Raw genomic sequence first — 19741 nt, 5'->3', positions numbered from 1 at the left:
TTATGCAATAACGCGTAACTTGGGTGGATATAACAATGATCGATGTTCGATATGTAAGTAATACTTAAAAGTGCTCGAATGTGCCCCCAGGATCACTATGAACGGTGTTTTGCCTTACGGTCAAGCGACATAACTATTAACTATAATTATTCACTTTTTTTTAGGTGGGGTTGAAAAATGCGAACGGATATAATAAAATTGCTTTAGAAAAAGGTACAAGCAAAAATTAACCTATGTGTATTTAGGATTATTTTTATTTTATATATATATACTCTTTTAACACAATTTATTATTATCCATATAATTTCGAAATAATTTATTATTTTTAGATTTATATTTAGATATAAATCTAAAAATAAAAAAGATATTCATTTCGATAACCTCGATGCAAACAAATCTTATGACTTCTTCGTCGTGTTCACCTTTTGTTCATAATCAAGGATCAGGAATTTCTCAATGGTAATATTCTTACGACGAGATATTAATAATACATAAGTTTACAACGATGTCGATGTATTATCTTCACCATAAACGTTTCCTACTAGTATCCTTTGCGGTAGGTTAGGACGATTTACAATTTCTTTTTTTTTTTTAGAGTTCGATCGATCGTTATCGGGAAAAATAATCGGAATCGTTAACGATGACCCACGAACCTTCTATGGGGATCAAGAGATAGTAGGTTCGTTTGATTTGCCGCCATTTTGACCACACCTCGAAACTGTCTTTTCTCTCTTGCCTTTCTCTTATTTCCTTTTTTATTTAATTTTTTTTTTCTCTCTCTCTCTCTCTCTCTCTCTTTTTTCTCTTTCTCTTTCTCTTTTCATGATCATGATAAAATGATAGCAATATCGATAAGAGAAGTCGGATTTTATCAAAAACAAGATACCTCGTAAATTATCCGCGAAACTGATCTCGTGAACAAAATATTGGGGGGGAGATGGATTTATGTATACGTTAAGATAACGTTAATGAAAATATTTTCTTTTCTTTCTTTTCTAAAAATACAATCGTTGTATATTAAGAAAATCATGTTCCTCACAACAGGAGTTAGGAAATGTTCGGAGAGAAAGAGAGAAAGAGAAGGGTGTAAAAATTGTTACGATGATTCATGATTCGATCAAGGACTATGTGGAGAAAGGCGAAAAAGAAAATGGAAATAAGGGTACACGTGTTTCTCAATAGAGCATAGAAGTTCGCATGTTGCTAATTATTATTTATTGATATTTATTTTTAAAGAATGAATATAATATAAAATTTTACGATATAGAAAAGTAAACACAAATAAACTGACAATGAGTATATGTATTCATGCTGTATTCTACCAAACCTATGAATAAGTATAATGTAACATAGCATTGGTATAATATAAAGAAAATTAAATATTTAAATGTAATGTTTACGTGTAACATGTTCCTTGTTAATATTTAAAAAATAAGGAATAAAGTAAAGAGAGTATACACAAAAACTTTGTCAAACTACACAGAAAAGCACAGTCATATAGAAAAGTAACCTCGTTGCAGATATTTAGAAAAAAATTGACATATAGCACTATAGCCATTCTGAAAGAATTAAAATAAATTGAAACATACGAATTGACATTTCTCATGCCAACTATGAAAGTATAAGTTCCTATATTATGTATTTATATGGAAAAATTCTTGTCGTTTTATTTCTTAAAGATGACTACAGTGTTCTATGTTAATTGTTTTTATGAAAAGCAGATGAAATTTCGGTCGGAAAACAAAGTAACGACAATAAAAAAAAAATTTTTACCGCAGAAAGAAAAAAATATTTGCAGTGTATAACAAACTAATTGATTATTTAAAATTAATAATTGCCTGTTTTATTTTCGCGGTTTTTTAATTTTTGTAACTCTGATGGTAAAACAGTTTTAAAACTCGATCAGTAAAACAATTTTCTAATATCTCTGTCGGTAAAACAGATTTAAACTCAGTTTAGATCTTATTTATTTAAAGATAAATAAAAAATGTTTGATAAAATAAAGTTGAGCAAAATAATAAGCAATTTTTCTGCTGTTGCAAACTTCGTTGCTTTGCTTAAAAATAGGAAAACAAATTTTTGTATTTTCAATCATTAATAACTAATTAAATAATTAATAAATAAACTGAGCAAAATTATGGATTTTGATTGAGCAAATAGTGTGCAATTAAGAGCATTTATTCATTTTTTTCTGCTATTATAGTTCCTTGCTAGCATTCGTACGATAATCTATCAAAATTGACAGATAAAATTCTTAAATCAATTGTTGATAAGATAGATTTACTATAAAGAACAGAACAGTAGTAGAGATGTAGCCACTGTATTATTCTCATGATTTTATTTTGACAGCGCATGCGCGTAATATTGTTCACTTTGATACTAGCACACAGTTGGTTTATTCCGTCAGTTCTCTAGTGGCCGGTTTGAGAAGGACTGCCACGAGAGTCAAAAAAAAATCATATTTTATTCTGCAAATTTATCCATCGACGCTTGCGCTATTCACATTTAGAACGAGAATCTGCTACACTGACGAAGATAACAACGATGTCGTATTGTACGCGAATTATAAGTGCACAGGTATGCCTTTTATTTTTTTAATTAACGATTATCGATTTAATGAATGAACAGAAAAAAGTACATTGATGAAAATGTTATCGATCCCCGATTACGAATTAACGAGCGCGTTTGCATAAGAATATTCTATTGACGGACGAGTTTGTTCTCGAACTCATTCACTTGACCTCTTTTTTTTAGAGAGGTCATTGGTGACACTAAAATAGTATTGTTATGTGCCAAAATTTATAATGACCAATAAGAAGAAATCGATAAATAAAAACGATTCTCAAATAAATTCTTTTTATCGATTTAACTTTATCTCTTATCTCATTTATATAGTTTTAGTTGTCATTATTAAGAAAACTTTTTATTATACTAACATTTAGAGTCATACATTGTTTTAGTGTAAAATGAAATAGAAAAGAGTTTAAAAAGAATGAAAGAGAAAAACAAATTCATTTGTCACATGATACTGTCACAATCTACTTTAATTGAATTCTTAATTCGACGTTATGTTTTCAGCTGGTAATTTAAATACCTTCTTTTTGTACATTACGAATACATGTGTCTTTTTTATTATTATTTTTTTTTATGTACTTATATAATTTTTTTTTATATTATTTATTCAAATGTAAAATGCATCTCTTTTCAAAGTCTTATTATATAATCGAGATCGGAAAGTCAATGTAGATATATGTATCATGCTCTTTCTATATTTTTAGGTTATAATTTCGAACATTGTATAGTGTATCGTTCATTGGCGCGTTAAATGAATGATGCTATCTCTTTCTTACTTCAAAGAAGAACGTTCGTAGAATATGATACGAATTTCTTATGTAATATGTAGGATTTCGAAAAAAATAAAAAATAAGTCTAGTAAATATTCTTCAATGGCGTATCAATCTAAATAAAGACACATTATCATAAATAAATAGAATTAAAATCAACTGATAAAATTTTTCTTACAACAATAGAGTCACTCGTGAATTGCGAAATCATACCTTTTTATCGTTATCTTTAGCAAGTCATTTTATTTGACCATATTTTTCGCAGGAAATTGCCTAATAATATCAATAATAATAAAATAAAATCTGTAGTAATTAATTGTTTTATTTTTAATTGTTTTTTTACAAATATTTAATGATATCATATATGTATATACATATATTACAATTTTGTATTATGAGGATGTTGATATTGTATATTTTTAGCAACGTAGTCCTATCTATTAATAGCAGACAATATACATAGCAGATAAAATTATATGAACTTTTTCATACCAAGCATTATTGCAATTGAAATATTTCCAATGAGATTTATATCATATGTCAGTGCTGATTGAATTCTTGCTACACGTGTATTACAATAGATCATCATATTTCACAAACATGTTTATATCCATCTGAAGGCAAAATCCTTAAACCTCTATTAATCACTGCGATATTGTAATTACTGAAAGATATGTATCTCTTTCAGAAATTTGCTGTCTTTGCAACAGAAATCCAACAAAGATGCTTCAGTGCAAGTCCTTTAAGCTTTGGCGCTGCGAAAGTAGCTATGTCAAAGTTCGACAAGACAAGCTACTTACCATATGAAAAATTAGAAAATACTTTAAAGGTTGTTAAAAAAAGGTAAAGATTAATTTTAAATTTGATTTAGTTTTACTAGTTTTATTTTTTTTTTTTTTTTATAAAAATTTATGTTCGAAGAGAGAATTCTTTTCTTTAATAATAATTAAATATCATTGCAGATTGAACCGGCCATTGACATTGTCTGAAAAAATATTATACTCTCATCTCGATGAACCCAATAAACAAGAAATCGAACGTGGTACAAGTTATCTTAGATTGCGTCCAGATCGTGTTGCGATGCAAGATGCAACTGCACAGATGGCTATGTTACAGTTTATCAGTTCTGGTAAATTTTCTTATCGTTTTATAAATGATGATTTTATTTATTTTAAATAGGTGAAAGTTTATCGAATATGTTAACGCCTTATTATATAACTGTAATATTCAAATTCAGAATGTAGACACTTATCTCTTTATAATTGTTTAGTTAAACTATACTTACATATATTTTTTACAGGCTTACCAAAAGTAGCAGTTCCATCGACCATTCATTGTGATCATTTAATCGAAGCTCAAACTGGTGGAGATGCAGATTTAAAGCGAGCAAAAGATATCAACAAAGAGGTTTACACCTTTTTGAAAACAGCTGGTGCTAAATACGGAGTTGGTTTTTGGAATCCTGGTTCGGGTATCATTCATCAGATTATTTTGGAAAATTATGCTTTCCCCGGTCTATTAATGATTGGTACTGATTCTCATACACCAAACGGAGGTGGCTTGGGATGCCTATGTATTGGTGTGGGTGGTGCAGATGCTGTTGATGTAATGGCAAATATACCATGGGAATTGAAATGTCCTAAAGTTATTGGAGTTAAATTGACAGGAGGTTTAAAAGGATGGACCAGTCCGAAGGATATTATTTTGAAGGTAGCTGGTATTCTAACCGTTAAAGGAGGTACAGGTGCTATTGTTGAATACTTTGGACCCGGTGTTGACAGTATCAGCTGCACTGGAATGGCAACAATTTGTAACATGGGTGCTGAGATCGGTGCTACTACATCTGTATTCCCTTATAATTATCGTATGCAAGATTATCTTAAGTCAACGGGTCGTGGTGAAATAGCCAGTGAAGCTGATAAATATAGGGAAAAACTTTTAACTGCTGATTCTGGCGCTAAATACGATCAGATTATCGAATTGGATCTTTCCACCTTGGAACCACATGTCAACGGACCATTTACACCTGATCTTGCTCATCCTATTTCTAAATTAGGTATTAATTAATTATATATATATAATATCTTTTAATTTTTGTTCGTATAAAATGAAAAGTTCGTTTTTTAATATAAATTTGTTTCAGGTGAAACCGCTAAAAAGAATGGTTGGCCTAATAAAATCGAAGTTGGTCTTATCGGCTCATGCACAAATAGTTCTTACGAAGATATGGGTCGTTGTGCAAATATTGCTAAACAAGCTTTAAAACATGGATTAAAAGCAAAATCTACATTTAATGTTACGCCAGGATCCGAACAAATTCGTGCTACAATTGAACGTGACGGAATTGTAAGCTATCTTTTGACTCAAATTACTAATCGTTACTTAATCATTATTTTAAAATTAGTTTTGTTACCAGTTATCGAATATCTTTAAGAAAGACTAGTAATTTCAATGATATCTTAATTCTAATATCACGATAAACCACGTGTATGTGCTTAATTATATTTCTAAAGATTAATTTTTAAAACTAGTCTAAAAATTTTTATAATTTTAATAATATTCTTATTATATATTTATATATAACTTATGTTGTATGTGTATACATTTCTGAATCCGTGCCAATTATTGGGTACACATAATACGTATATTCACTTACTATTTAATTACGTGACTTGCGCCAATTCTTAATCTAGATCAAATAAATATAATTAATAAATAAAAAGAAATAGATATTTTTATAATATTCTGTTCTATTATTAGGCAGAGATTCTTCGAGATTTTGGTGGCATCGTACTTGCTAATGCTTGCGGCCCTTGCATCGGTCAATGGGATCGCAAGGACGTTAAAAAGGGAGAGAAGAATACTATTGTTACGTCTTACAATCGTAATTTTACAGGACGTAATGATGCCAATCCTGCAACTCACGCATTTGTTACAAGTCCAGAACTCGTTACTGCCCTATCTATTGCTGGTAGATTAGATTTCAATCCCATGAAAGATAAATTGAAAGGAAATGATGGCAAGGAATTTCTTTTGGATAATCCCTTTGGTCAGTTATATATATTTATTAATTTTTAATATAATTGTCTAAATTAATATTATTAAACAATCCATATCTAGTCTACAATGTTATTTGCTAGTTTTATTTATCAGTAACAATAATCAGTATAATTAATCAATAATTCTTTTATAAATGGCTAAGTAACTATAATATATTAACATTCTCTTAATTTACAGGCGATGAACTTCCTAACCGTGGATTTGATGCTGGTGTAGATACATATGATTCACCTCCCGCAGATGGTGGCAAAGTAAAAGTTGATGTAGATGCGAAAAGTCAAAGATTACAATTACTAGAACCATTTGACAAATGGGATGGCAAAGATCTTACAGAATTGACTGTTCTTATTAAAGTAAAGGGAAAATGCACCACTGATCACATTTCGGCAGCTGGACCTTGGCTTAAATATCGTGGTCACTTGGACAATATTTCAAACAATATGTTTATTGGGTTAGCATTATATTTATATAATCAAAATGATAACTCAATAATCAATAATATATTCTAAATTATTTTCAATTCTCAGAGCTGTTAATTCAGAAAATGGTGAAGTTAATAAAATAAAGAATCAATTAACTGGTGAGTGGGGTGCAGTACCTGATGTAGCAAGACATTATAAGAAAAATGGAGTTAGATGGGTCGCTGTTGGTGATGAAAATTATGGCGAGGGTTCTTCTCGCGAACATGCTGCTCTTGAACCACGCCATTTAGGAGGTCGCGCCATTATTGTAAAAAGTTTTGCACGTATTCATGAAACGAATTTGAAGAAACAGGGATTACTGCCTTTAACGTTTGCCAATCCCAGTGATTATGACAAAATTCAACCTACAGATAAAATCAGTCTTCTTGGACTGAATAACATAGCTCCTGGCAAGGTAAACTATTAAATAAAAATGTTTAATACATAATTTAAGAATAACTATACATGCTATTCTTTTTTATTTTTGCAGCCTGTGAAAGCAGAGATCAAACACAAAGATGGAAAGGTTGATGTGATTAGTTTAAATCACACATTAAACGACCAACAAATAGGTTGGTTCAAAGCTGGCTCCGCTTTGAACCGTATGAAGGAAATTGCCACGGGAAAATAAGATCATTATTTTCTTGTAAAAAGAAAGTGAATATAAAATGTCAAATTGAGAAACGTACATAATTTTATCTAGTTATGCATAGATCGTTTATAAACCACTCAAAAACAGTTCAATGTTACAGCATTGTTGTATTCATAGGTTTTACTCTTCATTAGAACTGTTTCAACTTCATTAATGTAGATATGTAAAATTTAAACGATACTTCCGATTAATTTTCAGGATACCTTAAAGTATATAATGAATTATCAAAAGAACATATTCCATAGATTTTAAGCGATCTCTTTTTCATCGTGGTTTCCTGCTTATTCTCGTTGGGTAAAGACGTTAGTTATTAGAATGTCATGTAGATTTACTTACAATCATCTATGTAAATGTAATGTAAAATGATACATGATTTATGATAAACAAGGGGGTTGCTCGAAAGGGTGATATTAGAATTTGTCTTTATCCGACAAGTTATTATGTACATATTCACAAGACGTAGTTTTATTGTCTATGTAAAAATCTTTTAAGTACGGATGATATAAATTATATGATTATTGACTGACTTAAAAAAAAAGAAAAATGTACAATTGCTGTCAATGAAATAAGAACAAATAAAATACTCGACAGTATTTGCAAGTCGATGATTTTATTTGATTATGATTCTTCCGTGTTTATTTTTTGTTATTAGATTTAATATGTTGCGTTATATATTTATGGGCTATTCCATGCAAAATCGAAATTACCTTTTAATTGAGTTAAAACCCTTAAAATATGTAAAAAAAAAAATGCATATCATAATGCACATCTCTTTTAATAGTTATATCTCTTTTTTAAAAAAAGATACATTTTTCCCAAATTAATTTTGTTCATTTTATCAGAGTTTATTCTTAAGAAAACAAATTTCAATTAACGTAATTAATAATTCTTCGTTTATTCACATAAGAAATTCTGAAATGATTTCAAAAAATTACAATATCTATGTTTCTTGAATTTTATTTACAGCACAGGATTTATATTATATATGATTGATTATATATATATAGTATATAACATATATAATTTTAAATAAAAATAGAATCAATTGTGCATATAGCATGTTGCAATCTTTAAAATTTGGCGCGATTAATGGGTATATATATAGTATAACTTCTGTTAGTATTCCGCATGCGCGTATCCCATAGCAACGCGTTTTCAATATACCACATACAATCCGTAGTTAGTAAAGATAGAAGTGTTGTGTTGTTCTAACCTAGTTCTTATTGTTAAATATAATAGATTATAATTAACGCACACCACACACACACAATAAAGAAATATATTTATTCAGTTGTTTATAAGATAATGTCAGTGGAAGGGCAGTTTTTTTTATCTATTACAGGCTCTATTGAATATGCAGAGTTCTACAATACCGATAATGCATATTGCAAATACGGGTTTCATTTTGGTCCCGAATGGAGCGTTGTGGCTGTTAGTAGTAATGTATTTCAAATGATTTTATTTAAAATTTTTCACGAGTTTTTTCTATTTAATTTCATATGAAACTAAAGAAATGACAAAATAGAATTACTATAGAAATATATCAAAGTTATCGCTGTGAATAACAATAGGTTTCAATCATCGAAACTCTACGTGTGGTGGATTAAAAAGTTTTGAATCTAACATAGTTGCAATTTAATTTTGGTTGAACACAATTTTATTTATATATATATAAAAATGTATAGTTCTTCTCTTTGTTGCAGCTCAAAACTTTTCAACCTACCCTAATATTTTTATAATTTTACTATAAATTAAATTTCATTATTTTTTTGTTAGGGAATCGAAGAAGGACTGACGCAAATGTGCAAATGCAGTAACGATCCAAGAAATCTTATTGTTTGGAACTTCCCGTTGGAAATAACGTTCAAAAGTACAAATCCCCATGGATGTAAGAATAATCGATGATATATAGTAAAAAAGAAAAACAAATAGAATAAATATACCTACAAAATTTTTTATTGATCTGTTAAAAAAATCATTAATTAATTGTTGAAAAAAGTGCAATAACAATTAATTTTAATAATCGATGATATATGTTTCAGGGCCGCAACTAATAATGTCTATTTACGGATTAGATATGTTTGATCATGATGTTATCGAAGGTTACGGTGTATGTCATTTGCCTCTTACAACGGGATATCACGAAAAAAGGTAATTTAATGCTCATTTTGTACTAATCAAAATTATTCTTCTTTTTTTTTATTCTTATCTCAAGGGGAGAAACAAAATTAATTAGTTAGCAAGATGGATTTCCTACCTGAAAAAAAAATAAAAAAATACATTACGTTCTTATCGTCCAACAGATTAGAGGATAATAATTTACAAATTGAAATTAAAATGTATCATCGAACAAAGTAAATCATAAATAAAAACCTATTTGAAGTATCTATTAACGATAAGATATCGAATATATATTTGCAATAATTTTAAATATTTTATCGCAAATAATTCGTCGCGTTTATTAATTGTTTAAATATCGACGGTTACAAAATTAGGAAAAACAAAGCAATTGCAATTCCTACAAGATCTTTCACATTCGAATGTTTCATTATTTGATCATTTTATTTTATTTACACAGAGTTTCCATTTACATTCCTCAATCATCTTCCACGTTGCAACAATTAGCTGCTTGGTTGACAGGTAAAAGACCAGAATTAATAGATCCAGCAATATTGGCTACTGGTGGTGGACGAGAACGTGAGTTAAACAAAAGTTATATGATATAATTTAATTTAAAAAAAAAAGTAAAAGAAAAAAATCCACTAATTACAACCGCTGCTAATAAATACGGTATAATCTCGTTTATTTTACGAGTAATTAATATTTAATACTAATCGCAATTTCTTACAAGCATTTATAAAAATTAATAAGATTTTCTAATTTAATATTGCAACAATTTATTTTATTTTATTTATTATATAAAAATAATAAAATATTAGATTCGAGTAAGAAAGAATCAAACGATGAATCGGAAATGAATCTGGAGATAAATGTTTTTATGTATTGCAGTGACACGTATGAAGGTTCAAGGACACGTTAATTTGACCTTTAACGTCGTATTGAAAGATTTTTTAAAACTGGGTTACAACAATGGAGAAGATAAAGGAAAATAAGTAATCATTCTTTTTTTTCCTTTTTTTTTCTTGTTTATCGTTTCTTCTCCAATGTAAAATGTTACATTTAGTTTCTATCTCTTTGCTGTTTTCTTTTTTGTTTAGTTTTGTTTTTAAACATTTACGTTTAGCATTATTTCCTTTTCCTCGTCATAAATTCTCATTAAAATCTACTTGTATACTCTTATAACATTTATTTCATTCAATTCAAAGCCTATGCTTTGATCCGTTTATAAATACGTTCTTAGTAGATGAAATGCTATTGCTTTTTTGCCATTTTGTTTATTTTTTCTTTTCTTTTTCTTCTTTTTTTATTATTATTTTGTCCTTATTTCATTTTCAAGTTTTTTGATCTTTCTAATATCTTTAATACAAATATTTCAGAGTTCAATTTGAATCGAGAAAATAATTTCTACGAAAATGTTTAATCTCTCCTATCGAACGTTATAATAATTTATTTGAATGAAAAAAAAGGAAATAAAAAAAAGTAATAAATAACATGCGAAAGATGTCTTTTAATAAACGTAATATTAAGTATAAAGATTTTAATTGAAAAAATAGGATTTAATATAATGAAATATAGTATTAATAGTAGTTTCCTGTAATTTTGAGGAAAGTAAATTGGCATGCTGTGTCATGTAAAATGTCTTCATTAATATTCATATAACGGGGATGTTTCGTAAAACGTAAATGGTTATGATACTTTGGCTTTACGAGTATAGTTTCCTATAAGAGAAACCTTAAGGCAAAACGATTTGGTTATTGTCGTTAATCACAATGATAATTTGACAATACCGGAAATTGCTATGCGATAGTATAGAATTAAACGAAACCTTCATTGAGATTTGGATGAAATTGCTCTCCTGGGATATTTGCTATTAGGGTGAACCAAAAGTTCGTGCATTTTTTAATATTAATATTTCCAAAGTAAATTTTTACACAAAAAAAAACAACCATTATGCAATTTATAATACAATTTATAACACGAACTTTTGCTTCGCCATAATATTTTATCTTTCAATGTTTTGTAATCTTTTTTCTTTTACATATTATATATATGATAAAGTTTTAATGTGTATGAATAAAGAATACTACGGTGAAAAGTGAAAAAAAAAAGAAGGAAGGAAGGGCATGCGTTAATTTATGTTTTATTTTGGATTTTACGGTACAACGTTGAAAGAAGTTATATATAATAGAACTAGGAATTCTCAGTAGGTTTTCTAATTTTATTAATTCTCTTAATTTTTCTTTTTTTTTTGTTTGTTTTTTTTTTTCGCGTACTTTTGCTCCTCCTTCACTTTTATCAAATAGAAAATGTCGTAGAAATTGCTAATGATCGAAACTTAATTTAGCAAATTAAATTCGAAAAGTGTTTAATATTTAAACAAAATCAAAAAGTCATATTTAGATGTTTTTTTTTTTCAGAGTTAAACAAAGTTTTTTACGCTCAATTACCGATTTCAAAGGTTCAAAGATTTGATACTTATATATAATTAACGAACGTACATATTTATGATGCTTATCACTTATTTGCATTTAATTAACGAACAATATCGTCTAGAGAAACAATAAACTAATAACCAAGTTTTTCGTTGCACATTTTTGCCTTTATTTAAGGAGCTGCTATTATAACAAGTTTAGATTGAGAAACTATAACTAACGTAAACTTCCGCATTTCGACTTTGAAACTGCTGCAAGAACGCGTAACGCGAAACATTGTGACTAATGAAGCGAAGATAGTAATGAGGAAAATAAATCGAGCCCAGTTTTAAGAAAAAAAGAAAAATAAAAAATAAGAAAGAAAAAGTATGGAAAAAGAAATGAAAGATGTTTTCTTATATTTAGATCGAATAAAAATTTGTTATATTTTAACGTATAACGCGAAATTTAAAAAATAACAGCGTACTCATTTGTTTCCTCCTTTTTTTTATTATAATATATATAAATTTGATTTTTAATTAATTAATTATTTTACCGAAACAAAAAATATTTAGGTTAATATTTAAGGGTAAAAGAAATAAATCACGTAGTAATAAGTTACGTTGATAATGCATAATATATATATATTACAGTAAAATAAATTATATTTTATTCTCCTAAGTGTGTAATTATAGTTAATTTATTACATATGTATATAATTATATGGGATATGTAATCTACATATATATATATGTACATATATTATACAATTTGTGTTCAAGTATTGATTTGAACAAAATATAAGTACAAAATATATACATTCCTAGTAGATAAATGCACATTGCATCACGCAAAATATAACACAATTTAGTGTAAGCTCGAGAATCTTCAATACTTTTCTCGGCTGTTAATTACATACACAACCACACACACACATATACACTATTTACTGACGTTAGAACCTTCCACACTATTTCTTCAACTGTACTTATCTTTTATACTTATTCACGCATACATAACACAACATACCGATGCGAGGCTTGCAATACTTTGTTTTAGACAGTGTAAAGACAATATAAGATAATAATATAATATAATATATAGAATAAAGTTTTTAAAATTTAATTTGGTAACTTTGCTGTCCTATTTTGCTTATGGACTAGATTCATTGGCAAAATCACGTTTGGCACGGTATCCTGTAATCCTGAAAAGAAATTTAACATTATTATTATTCGTTGAGTTTCGCGTATATATATACATCTTATGCACCTTGAATAAATTCATATATATATCTCGAGATCGTTTTCTCTCCTCCTCTTTGACAGAAACGTTTTGAGAATAACTAGGAATTATTCGAATAAAGAAATGCAAGTCGAGGGGCATTTAGAAATATAACTCTAGCGTAAATCTCACGTACACATCGGTAACTACTTTTCCGAGAAGAAGAAGAAAAAGAAAAAAAGAACGAATGAAACATCGTGACTTGAAAGAAGAAATATGAACATTCACTAACGTAAGATACTTTTTTTTTTTGTTACTATCGTATCTCGTAAAATACTTTCGAGCGATATTATTTATCTAATTTAAATTAGTTTCGAAGTATTCTCATATATATATACCTATCATACTTATTGTACTTTAAAAAATATTTTTCTCTATTACGTTTAGTTTTATGGACAAAATGTTTAAAATAAAGTTACATTATTTCAAGAGGGACACACACACACTTCTTTTTTTTTTTTTTTAATTCAATTTTTATTTGCAATTTACCTGGATCATTATTTAACGTCGTTGTGATCGTACGCGTTATTATTAACGTCAACGACACTTGGTTCGCCGTTGTTAACATTATTGCTCATTTTCATATCCGGAAATGTTTTTAAGAATTCAAAAACAATGCCGTTAGTCCATCCGAAACCTTCTTGAACGTTATATTCACCACCACCGCCACCTTTTCCCGGTGAAGTAGCATCATACTGCAAGTAAAACATAATTATGGTCAGATAATCAGATATCGTCTAAGCTCAAAGAAAATTCGATCGGATAATAATGAACAACCTGTACCTAAGACACTGTACAACGTTATTATAGTTAGAAGTTGTATTATAGTGAACCTATTCTCGTGAGACATGCACCCAATTTACTCGTCTAATTCCATATTGAAGGGAAAACCGAACGAACCGGATGGATCAAGATTGACGCTTGAATACTAATCTTTGTAAATTCTAAAAGACAAATATAAAGAGAGAAAGAGAGAAAAATAGAGAATGACATTTAATCGTGATAAAATTATCATATGATTTAAAGGATAATGATTTATTATTAATAACTGTGTCACTTTGCAGCACGAAAAATAAAATATGTAATTAAAAATTAAATTTTTTAATTTAATATATCGCGTATTTATTAATATTTCTTTGTTGATTATGTTGAAGCATTAATCACGAATTAAATATACAATTATGAACACAATAAAATGCTGGTTATTATGAGAAATAAAATTGAAGTGGATGAAGAAGAAATAGAGGGGGGGGGGGACAGTTGGTCTATTTTTGTCGTTTCGTTTTCTTTCATTTTTCTTCTTTCTTTTTCTTTTTTTTTTCCATGTGATTTCAGTTGTTAGGTCAAAGAACTCGAAATGACATAACGTGGAGGGATTTCGTGGCTTTGTTGAAAACGTCGACTAAAAATTTTTAATCTAGCACACGGATGAAGTACCAACTTGGCTTTATATCGCGTCTACGTAATATACCAACCGAAGTGTTTTTTTTCCTGACTTTTCTCTCGGTTGTGACATTTCGAGGCAATGACACACAGTCGTAAAAAAAAAAAAGAAAAAGAAAAAAAGAAACGAAAAGAACAAAATTGTCGAGAAACGCCGATTCGCAGATTCGAATATTGTAAAGGTCTTACAAAACATATATCTATATGGAAAAAGTGAATACATATATATATGAAAAGGTTCAATTTGTGTAAATAGAAAAGTAAAACTTTATCCGATTTATCGGATAAAGTGTTCTCGAATAGTTACGATTGGTCATATCGAGTTATGATGTAGCTTTTGAAAGTAACGGTGACTTGCTAACAATAAAAGGAATAATAATATAAAAAAAAGGGGAGAGAGAAAGAGAAAGGAGGAGGGGGAGGGGAGTAGTAGTATATTTTTTACGATTGTAAAACTGCTTCTCGTTTTCTGCTGCCTGGTCAATTTTTACGATGGCGTAGGTATCGCTTGATATTGGTGCTTTTATTCATCGACGAATTTCCTATAAATGGAAAATGGCCGCCGGTTCTCAATAGATCAAAACCTTTCGGTATTATTTTCTTTCGTACGTTAGTTAGTTTGTTCGTTCGTTCGTTCGTTCGTTCGAACAAACGAGCAAACGATTCAGCAATTTAACACGAGAGATTGTAAATTCCTTCGCGTTCGCGGTGGGGAAATATCTTTTCCTATCTCGTTCGTAGTAGAAGGGTAACTTCAACCCCTCTTTTAAAATGAAGATCACGGATTTTCGACAACAACAACAACAATAACAACATTCAAAGGGATTTGAGATGACATGTTTTTACTATTCGTTTCGAATGTAAAAACAAATTTTTTCGTTCTATATCGTTTTATTCCTTTTTTCTTCTTCTTTTTATTTCTCTTATGTTAGATATTGTTCGTATAATCTTACATGAATTTAATTGAAAAATTTATTTTTATTTTATATTATATATTATATATATCGTTTTTAATTTTTATAATTAATTACTTTGAATTATCTCATTTGTTTTTATTTTATATTAATTACGATTTAATATGTATCACCGTTTATTTTTATTTTTAGAATGATTATTTTTGTCGTCATTAAATCTTTTTTTTCTTTTTTTATTAACGTACGATTGATAATGAGATTTGTAGAGGTGTTTTTATGTTATTTTCATATATCATCCTGAATTAAAATTAATTACATTAAATTAATATTTGTGTTTTACGTATCACCGTTTATCTTTATTTTTGGAAAGATTATTTTTGTCGTCATGAAAGTTTTTTATCTTATTAACATACACGATTGACAAAATTGTTATCTGTGGGTTTAATACAACAAGTCAAGTCACACTAGAGATAATCAAAACATTTGTATGCTACACATGTATGATAGACACCAAACCCTTCAACTATATTAGCTGACGAATGGTAACCAATTGTTGAATTTAGAAGCGAATGTACATGAATTAATGTTAGATAGTTGCTTTGGTTGTATTACAATATCTGAAGATTTTGAATACGTTACTGTTACAACTGCACAATCATGTCACATTAATTTGTCCATTTGTTTACTTCTACTGAAACACTACTAGGGGCTAATCAGAAGGATTAAAGAAAGTTAATTGAATTTTACGAAATAAACACACTACACGTATTATTAAATAAAATACAAATTCGAAAGGATTCTAAACAAATACAAGAATAAAAATTCACTTATCCTTTTATTATAATATATCGTTATTGTTGTGATTATTTTCGAATAAAAGTTATGTATAATTGCAAACTAAACAAAACCAAAAGATTTACACTACACTTTGAACAAAATGAAAATTCCAAATAGTTAAAAAATTCGATATATAAAAATTCAGATTTATTCATTTTAATATAGTCTAACGCATCGCTATGTTTTTATTCTTTTCGTCGGAAGTTTTGCATAAACGTGAAAAAAAAAGAAAATAAAAAAAAAAAAAGCTTGCACTACACTTTGCGTAAAATAAAAATGTATAACTGCAAAAAAAGAAAGAAGGAAAAAAAAATACAAAAGATTTGTTCTACGCTTGGAATAAAATAAAAATTCTAAATGGTTATAAAAAAAAAAAAAAAGAAGAAAAGAAACATTTTCAATAAAAATCCAATCTCATTCATTTATTCTATTATTGTTATATTTGATTCTTTTCAACGGAAAAGTTTCCTATTTAATTTAGAATAATAACTTTCTAATAACACTTGGCATTTGGTTGGTATTCAACGACATCGTAATCTTGATTATTGATGTAAAGTTGGAACTCTATCAAAAGCTCAATGGATAAACTTTGCTTGTTAAGAAACAACAATCGTTTAAAATTTAACTGCGACTGATAGTTTATCTATAAGTTTGTATGACTAATGAAGAAAGTCGAATGATCGTTTGATAATTCGTACAAATTGCAATTATTCACTTTTTTCTTTTCTTATTTTTTACTCTGGATCTCGAAATTCTTTATTAAATAATTAATCCACTAATACGTTTGTCTTTATATTTTTTTTTTCTTTTCGAAAAGAAAATTATTGTTTCTTTTCTAGAATATATAAAACTTTACAACTCCTGTCAGATTTTAAATGATTGATTGGTCAAAAATTTTGCCTTCCTTATACCAACGTCAAATTCGAGAAGGAGTAAGAAGAAAAGAACACGAAAAGTTAAATTACATAGAAATACATTATATATTATATATGTACATATATTTGAAAAGAAAAATGAAAAGAAACAAACGGGAGTAGAGAGGAGGGGGGATTGAGTTTTTACGATTCACTGTCAGATGGAAAGAACAATTTACGTTACGATGATAAATGAAGTATCTTTCATCAATTTCTTCTTTAAAAATGAACCTTTTTTTTTGTTTATGTAATCAACAGGACAATATATTATATATGTATCTATTATCGATATTTTTTAATATGTATGTATGTGTAAAATAAAATGTTGTTTTCTTTTTCTTATTAAAGAGTAGAAAAGAACTGCGTAACGTTTTAAATTCGGACGTGGTTTTCAGTAATGTGAAAGTAGGTTTCTTTTTTCTTTCTATTTTTCTTCTTTCTTTGTCTTTTTCATTTCTGGTACGAGCTCACTCGAACGAACTTTGATTATCTTTATTTAAGGTTTGATATGAGGATCCTGATTGAACTGTGTTGGCGGTGTTCGTTTACTCAACTTAATGGATTGTTAATTTAACGTCGAACAATTTATCGTTAATTTAACCTCGCGATGGATTTTTTTACTTTTTTTTTCTCTTATCGTGAAATATCTTTCATTCTTCGCGGTTATCTTATCTTTCTATACTATTTTTTTCTTTATTAATAATAATCTTTTCACAACTTATCTTTCAACGTTACCTTACACATCGTATATTCTAATTAACAATTCTTTTACATTCGTAAATTTTTAATTGAACGCCAGCCGTCAATTGCAATTCTTCGATTAATTTTATTGTCGGTAGACCAGGTGGAAAAGTTTTTCTTTTTGCAACAGCAGCAGCACGAAAAATAAACCGTGTAAAGTGTTTTTATTTTTTAATTAAAAAAAGAGAAAAACAACCAAAAGAATATTACGTTTCAAATTATAAATGTTCCTTTTTGTTTTTTTTTTATATTTAATTAAAAGCCACGATAATAATAATGAGATTATTGTAACAACTTGATTGAAAAGTTTAATACGTTCGTTTAGTATGTATGTGTGTGTGTATATATATATATGTATATTATTATCATCGTATTAAATGTTGATTTCAGGTCGGGTTAGTTTTATTTTCCTTTCCTTTTTTTATTGTACGAATAGGTATATTTATTAAAGTTTAGCAAATCGTAAGAGAGTCGTCTTTTAGTTTCTCGTTTCTTTACAGTTAGCTATATATAATATATAGTATAGATTTATGTATTTAAGTATATCACGTATATACAGTAAGCTAAAAGTAAAAAGTAAAAGTTATAAGTACTCGCGAGAGTGCAGCTTTTGAAAAGGGAAACTAATTTTACTTACAATTAAAATAAACGAAAAATGTCTTGAAATATATTGTATTAATAAAATGTAGAAAAAAACTTATGATTGCTAGAAATTTGATTGCTATTGCTTTTGTGGTAAGATTAAGAAATAGTAAAAGTAAACTTAGCAGCAATTTTTAATTGAGTTCTTAGAATTAAATAGGATTTTGTTAATTTTTATCTCGTAGTTGTGATTTTTCTTTTCTTTTTAGTAAGTTTTCAAAAAATTTATGCTTCTGAATGTATGATATCTATAATTTGTAGAAATTATATTAAATTAAAAAAGAAAAAGAAGAATAAATAAATAGAGATAAAATTGGAATAACAAAATTTCAACGCTCATTGCATATACTATTGTATTATACGTAATATATAAAACTCGAAGAATATATTGATTTTTTATATTACTAATTATTATAGTATATTTGAGAAAATCTTTTTCGTTAAAGTTATATATTATATATTTCATCAATAAAATATATTTTTCTTGTGCATCGTTTTACGTTTGTCAATTCGCATGCAACGTTATTTTGAAGTAAAGTTTTATACCCTGTCTTGTTTTATGCTCTTAGATCATTTTCCGTTAACCGAATTTATCGAGAACATGGTGACCGTTTTCGTTTCATGATTCCACATTGATTCGATAAACTTTTCGATCGTATCTTCGAAACTTTTACCGATAAAACCAAAAGTAATATTCTTATTCGACAAAACCTCATGAAATGTCTTTTTCCATTTGAAAACTTGTTCGTTTTGATGTAAATCGATATTGATACGCAAATACTTATGTAAGTATTACATATATAATATATATGGTATATATATATATATATCTATACACGTTTATATAGAAAATGTTGTTCGACAAATGGCATATAAATAAAATGAAAAAGATAAAAAAAAATATTCCCAATAAAAGCCGA

The 19741-nt window shown here is 28.1% G+C and overlaps 3 protein-coding genes across 3 annotated transcripts in view; 2 read left to right on the top strand and 1 right to left on the bottom strand.

Moving 5' to 3' along the window:
- Positions 1-2399: 2399 nt before the first annotated feature.
- On the top strand, positions 2400-7763 carry LOC106791048 (probable aconitate hydratase, mitochondrial). Its single transcript, XM_014756399.1, has 9 exons — positions 2400-2577; positions 4033-4187; positions 4307-4473; positions 4645-5400; positions 5488-5690; positions 6105-6393; positions 6582-6855; positions 6932-7280; positions 7356-7763. The coding sequence occupies exons 1-9, from the start codon at positions 2545-2547 to the stop codon at positions 7494-7496; spliced, it is 2367 nt and encodes a 788-aa protein (XP_014611885.1). The 5' UTR covers positions 2400-2544; the 3' UTR covers positions 7497-7763.
- Positions 7764-8553: 790 nt separating this feature from the next.
- LOC106791045 (B9 domain-containing protein 1) lies at positions 8554-10660 on the top strand. Its single transcript, XM_014756394.1, has 5 exons — positions 8554-8948; positions 9294-9405; positions 9560-9668; positions 10096-10214; positions 10527-10660. The coding sequence occupies exons 1-5, from the start codon at positions 8823-8825 to the stop codon at positions 10628-10630; spliced, it is 570 nt and encodes a 189-aa protein (XP_014611880.1). The 5' UTR covers positions 8554-8822; the 3' UTR covers positions 10631-10660.
- Positions 10661-12666: 2006 nt separating this feature from the next.
- The window catches only part of LOC106791052 (trehalase-like), a 25032-nt gene continuing 17957 nt past the window's right edge, over positions 12667-19741 (bottom strand). The window contains exons 10-11 of the mRNA XM_014756407.1: positions 13820-14025; positions 12667-13253 (exon numbers count right to left, since the gene is read on the bottom strand). Of these exons, the coding sequence (XP_014611893.1) occupies positions 13828-14025 (198 nt within the window). The 3' untranslated portion in view covers positions 12667-13253; positions 13820-13827. The remainder of the gene's footprint in view (positions 13254-13819; positions 14026-19741) is intronic.

This window comes from Polistes canadensis, unplaced genomic scaffold (assembly GCF_001313835.1).
Source record: "Polistes canadensis isolate GaletaPanama2010 unplaced genomic scaffold, ASM131383v1 scaffold_281, whole genome shotgun sequence".
NCBI classification, from domain to species: Eukaryota; Metazoa; Arthropoda; class Insecta; order Hymenoptera; family Vespidae; genus Polistes; species Polistes canadensis.
The sequence above is the reverse complement of the archived record's forward strand: the minus strand, read 5'-3'. Positions and strand labels throughout refer to the sequence as shown.

Bases quoted from the DNA above. Each gene is read 5' to 3' on its own strand.
- LOC106791048 (XM_014756399.1), top strand. From the start codon at position 2,545: ATGTCGTATTGTACGCGAATTATAAGTGCACAG. The intron at 4,188-4,306 runs GTAAAGATTAAT...ATATCATTGCAG, and splicing joins TTAAAGGTTGTTAAAAAAAG to ATTGAACCGGCCATTGACAT. The intron at 5,401-5,487 runs GTATTAATTAAT...AATTTGTTTCAG, and splicing joins TCATCCTATTTCTAAATTAG to GTGAAACCGCTAAAAAGAAT.
- LOC106791045 (XM_014756394.1), top strand. From the start codon at position 8,823: ATGTCAGTGGAAGGGCAGTTTTTTTTATCTATTACAGGCTCTATTGAA. The intron at 9,406-9,559 runs GTAAGAATAATC...TATATGTTTCAG, and splicing joins AAGTACAAATCCCCATGGAT to GGCCGCAACTAATAATGTCT. The intron at 9,669-10,095 runs GTAATTTAATGC...TTATTTACACAG, and splicing joins ACGGGATATCACGAAAAAAG to AGTTTCCATTTACATTCCTC.